This window comes from Palaemon carinicauda, chromosome 6, assembly GCF_036898095.1.
Source record: "Palaemon carinicauda isolate YSFRI2023 chromosome 6, ASM3689809v2, whole genome shotgun sequence".
Lineage (NCBI taxonomy): Eukaryota > Metazoa > Arthropoda > Malacostraca > Decapoda > Palaemonidae > Palaemon > Palaemon carinicauda.
Window position 1 is genome coordinate 2,634,340 of NC_090730.1, and position 5,283 is coordinate 2,639,622.

At 41.6% G+C, this 5,283-nt stretch overlaps 1 protein-coding gene across 1 annotated transcript; it reads left to right on the plus strand.

Moving 5' to 3' along the window:
* The first annotated feature begins 1,087 nt into the window (after positions 1-1,087).
* On the plus strand, positions 1,088-4,029 carry LOC137642370 (uncharacterized). Its single transcript, XM_068374861.1, has 2 exons — positions 1,088-3,122; positions 3,722-4,029. Exon 1 carries the CDS (start codon positions 1,214-1,216, stop codon positions 1,520-1,522), a length of 309 nt encoding a protein of 102 aa, XP_068230962.1. The 5' UTR covers positions 1,088-1,213; the 3' UTR covers positions 1,523-3,122; positions 3,722-4,029.
* The last annotated feature ends 1,254 nt before the right edge of the window (positions 4,030-5,283 follow it).

A 5,283-nucleotide genomic window follows, 5' to 3' on the forward strand; every position in this document is an offset into this window, starting at 1 on the left:
CCCTCTCTCTCTCTCTCTCTCTCTCTCTCTCTCTCTCTCTCTCTCTCTCTCTCTCTCTCTTTCAAAAGATAGCTTCTCACATACTAAAACCCTTCGACTATGTCAACTAAATTAGTTACCCCTCTCTCTCTCTCTCTCTCTCTCTCTCTCTCTCTCTCTCTCTCTCTCTCTCTCTCTCTCTCTCTCTCTGTTTCAAAAAGATAGCTTCTCACATACGAAAATCCTTCAGCTATGTCAACTAAATTAGTTACCCCCCCCCCCTCTCTCTCTCTCTCTCTCTCTCTCTCTCTCTCTCTCTCTCTCTCTCTCTCACACACAAAAAAATGTTAAAATCTGAAATACCTCAATTTCTTTACCTCAATCAAACCCCTTCTCCGCCCCCCCATCATACATGATCGATGGGTGGCGTGTTTTGACACCTGTAGGAGCCAGGTCAGTAAGTTACGCGCAGAGGTGCACCTGCGCAATCATCGCCCCGGGGCGTAACCCTGGACAGGTAACTTTGGACAGGTAATCCCCTATTAGGCAAACGATTATATCCACCTTCACAATATATCCATTTATAGGTTGTTTTTTTCATCTTCATTTATAATCAATCTTCTTTTAGTTATTAGTATGAAGTTTTTAAATCGTTAGATAAGTTGATTAACTTCGATTGATATTAATTACACTGTCATTGATGTTGATTAGTATCGTACGTCTGGCAGAGTCTCCTAATCGTACACGTGTTTGAATTTGCCGTCGAGTGGTGGAATTTATCGTATGAATGAATAAGCTTTCTCTTCGTATGACATACAACGCATCGGTTATTCATCGTGATATTCACTTTATTTCCTAAGTAAATAACCTCAATTATTCATTGCAAGTTATACAAGTCGATTAGTAATTTTGAAAATTATTTGAAATAATTTCTTGGTCATCCTAATGCCTGTTCTCAACATTCCAGGTCCACCGCAGCGCCTTGGCTCCTCCCACGTCGCCGCGCGATTGGTCCAAGCGATCAGTCTCGAGCTTTTGATTGGCTGGATATGGACAAAATCTGAGTTCTCATTGGAAGACCTGTATCCTTGTGGCCCAGTGGAGAGAGGGACGGGTCACTACAGAGGTAGAGCTCGCAGAGTTAACATTACCGTGTTGTCTGGTCTAAGTGTGGCAGGTCAGAAGCTCCCGCTTGAGAGTTTACCGTTCTCTGAACTTTTACGAAGTCATTAGCATGAAGGCCCAGGTCTGCGACTCCGCCGCCATGAATACCTTGCCCCCCATCAGGAGCGGGAAAGTGTCCAAGTCGCGGGAGGAGGACTTCGAGGTGTCCATCTACCTGGACAAGTTGAGACACCTTCTTCCAGCTGGAGGCTCGGCCAGGGGCAAGCAGTCCGTCGAGAAGAAGTTGAACCGACTTGAAGTCATCGAGAGTGTGATCCAGTACATCAGCGAACTCCAGGATGTCCTGGACATCGATGTCCACGAGCGAGAAATGGACATTTTAGAATACGAGACGAAAAGCATCACTCTGGCAGCGTGAGGGAAGGAGTGATTTTATATATATAAAAAAAGACTATTTTTAATTGTTAAGAGTCACCCGGCGCCCCTTGTAAGCAGTTACTAAAAAACAAGAAAAAAAAATTCTTCCAGTTCAAAATAGACGGGTTTTTTAATTTTCAGTTTGTGATATGGCAAAAAAAAGTCGATCGCTAATTTGTCTGGGGGAACCCGAAGACTTTTGGAAATTCCTATCCAGTGCGTTTCGCAAGAAATACTTTCCCAATTGCCGTTGCAAAGTTGCAAAGTCTGTTCTGTGTCATGATTTTCCTTTGACAGGTCAACCGAGGCCAGGCCTAGATCAGTCCAGGTTTGCATAACTTTCATGATTAGACAAGAGTAACTATTTACTCTGTGATTAGACTGGTCAATGACTGTGCAACTGGGTGTCTTAGACTGGTCAATGTCTGTGCAACTGGGTGTCTTAGACTGGTCAATGTCTGTGCAACTGGGTGCCTTTGACTGGCCAATGTTTGTACAATGGATGTCTTAGACTGGTCACTGTCTGTGCAACTGAGTGCCTTAGACTGGCCAATGTCTGTATAATGGATACCTTAGACTGGCCAATATCTGTACAACTGGGTGCCTTAGACTGGACAATGTCTACAATGGATGCCTTAGACTGGGCAATGTCTACGATGGGTGCCTTAGACTGGCCAATGTCTGTGCAACAGGGTATCTTAGACGGCCCAATGTCTGTGCAACTAGGTGCCTTTGACTGGCCAATATCTGTGCAACTGAGTGCCTTAGACTGGACAATGTCTGTTCAACAGGGTACTTGGACTGGCCAATGTCTGTGCAACTGGGTGTCTGAGACTGACCTATGTCCGTGCAACTTGGTGCCATAGACTGTCCAATGTCTGCCCAACTGGATGCCCAGTGTAACCTTCTCCAGTTTCCAGGCCTGTTCATCCGGTGCCAACACAGACTTCCAGGCGTTGTAACACCTGTTACTGTGACCTCGCAGTGGCAGCGCCAACAGCCACAATCAACTTCCCTCCCCTCTCACTCCCCTCCCCTGGGCAGTCTAAGGACACCAGGAAGAATCCAATTAACTCCAGGGACTATCTCTGGAACCACGGGGGCCCTATCACTCCTGCCCCCCATCCCTCTGCAAATCTGGAATCTTTATAAAAAAAATCATCTCGAGAGAGCTGTAAGAAATTCACTGGCTGAAATTCGTAATCCCTGAAGAGTTTTGAAATTAAAGTGCTGTTGGTGGTCGAATCCATTGGTGAACTCAAATTGTAATATTGTTTTTATAGATATATAGTTCCTATAGTCATGTAACATTGTGCAGAAAAGAGAAAAATGACGTCCAAACCTGTGAAACGATTGAAACTGGTATTAAACAATCCTCTGTCTTCATGAACAGAATAAACTTAACTTTGAAACATTTGCTACGAAGAGTACAACAAATAATCATATACTGTGCCCCTTTCGCTTATTGCTGCTCCTCGCACCCGACCCCCCTGACACCCTTGCGAGGCAACAGGCTTATGCTTACAGTTAGCCCTATCCGGAGGTGTTTGGGAAGCTTTCCTCTACCGAAAAAAATAAAGGATTCTTTATGTACTTATCAGGTAAATTGTTGCATTTTTTTTTATTAATTATTTGGTATAATTATAATTATTAGTATGATTATTGTTGTTATTGTCAGTGTTTTCTTCGTTATCGTAACTATTTTATCATTAGTATTATTATCATTATTGATAATGTTTGATTTTGTGAGTTAATTCTCTCTAGCTTCCAACATGATAAAATTTCCATAAATCTAATTATTTTTTATATCTCTATAAATATAGTTTTCACCGTTGCTTTGATTCAATGTTTAATAACAGTAAATTGTAACAGTCTATTTCATATACGAATAATAATAATAATAATAATAATAATAATAATAATAATAATAATGTTTATTGGGCAAAATATTAACATACAAGAGATTTACAATAAAGACTCAGTCCAGCCCATGTGGAGCAATAATACAACTAGAATATCTTTAGATAATACACACAACAAAAAATAAATTTTTATATGCATATACAGTATATAAACAAACAATATATGTACACATTATTTACATTATTTTTTTTCGTTTATATTGAAAATAACAGAATAATTTTTGACACTGCGTATGTAAGCTAATACAGTTTTCCTTCTCTTCTTCTGCTTTCTTTAGGCTGTGAACGAGATGATGATGGGGAAAATGAACGTTTGCTAATCTTCAGCGGTGAGAACCTTCCAACTTGGATTTGCTTCGCCATTTCATTGCGAAAATTGGATCCCAGTTGAAATTATTCCGCTTCTGGACAGAGTCTCGGTGAAGGCATTTTTTTTCCACGTAATGTCACCAGTCACGGTTATTATGAACGGTGCTTGGGGTTTTTTTGTATAATATGTGTGATTGTGTTTCCAATTTGTCATTTATGGATCTAAGGTTCTTCCATAATAATTTTTCTTTGTGTTCAACCAGTGCAGGCATAGTTTCAATCAAACGCAGAAGAGGAGAGACAAGCAAGAATGTTTAGTTTTGTAAACTGTAGCCCATCTTTAGCCCATAAGAGAGAGAGAGAGAGAGAGAGAGGAGAGAGAGAGAGAGAGAGAGAGAGGAGAGAGAGAGAGAGAGAGAAGCTCTTTGCAGCAAGTCTGATTGTTGAGCTGGCTTGAATCAAACGCAGAAGAGGAGAGACAAGAAAGAATAGTTATGTAAACATTAGCCCATTCTGAGACCATAATAGAGGGTAGATAAACGTACACACACACACACACACAGAGAGAGAGAGAGAGAGAGAGAGAGAGAGAGAGAGAGAGAGAGAGAGAGAGAGAGAGAGAGAGAGAGAGAGAGAGAGAGAGAAACTCCTTGCAGCAAGCCTTCGACTGTTGCTCCGTCGAGCTACCAGTCTCTCTCAGCAGCGAGCCTCCCTAGTCCTACCCAAGCCATTCTTCCCCTACCCAAGAAAATCCCCCGCAGGGCACCTTCTTGTCTGTAACAGGTGTATCCCCATCTCCTAATACCCACGAGGTTATATCCTCTCCAGCCCCCTCGGCCCTCAGAGGCGGCGTCGGCCCACGCCACTGCCCATTTATGGATATCGGGTCCCCTTCCCCTCAGGAGTACCTCTAGGGGAGGTGGGGTACACTTGAAGCGTCGGCTTCAGGTTTTCCAGTTCTTGTATTTCGACTGAATTAACGATATAATTTTACTCTTAATAAATTACTTATTTAAAATTTTAGGAGGTGTAATTTATAAAAAAAAAATGGTTTAATAATTGAATTCATCGTCAGTTGAAAAAATAAAAAAAAAAACCTTGTTCATTTGATGTAGAAATTGATAAATTCGAAATTTCATAATCGAACCTTCTTGTACATTAACCTCTTGGCTTCATATAAATATTATTCTCATAGAATTTGTCTCAGTGATATTCTCTCTCTCTCTCTCTCTCTCTCTCTCTCTCTCTCTCTCTCTCTCTCTAAATTAGAAATTTCAGAACCGAACCTTCACGTACATTTACCTCTTGGCTTTACATCAAATTATTCTTTTATAGATTGTCTCAGTGATATTCTCTCTCTCTCTCTCTCTCTCTCTCTCTCTCTCTCTCTCTCTCTCTCTCTCTCTCTCTCTCTCTCTGTGTGTGTGTGTGTGTGCGATGGCGTGTTGGGTACTTGGGCATCTTAGCTCTGACCACCGTGCTTTCACTTCATACCATCGTCATGCACCAGTACCCTCAGCCTCCCCATCAC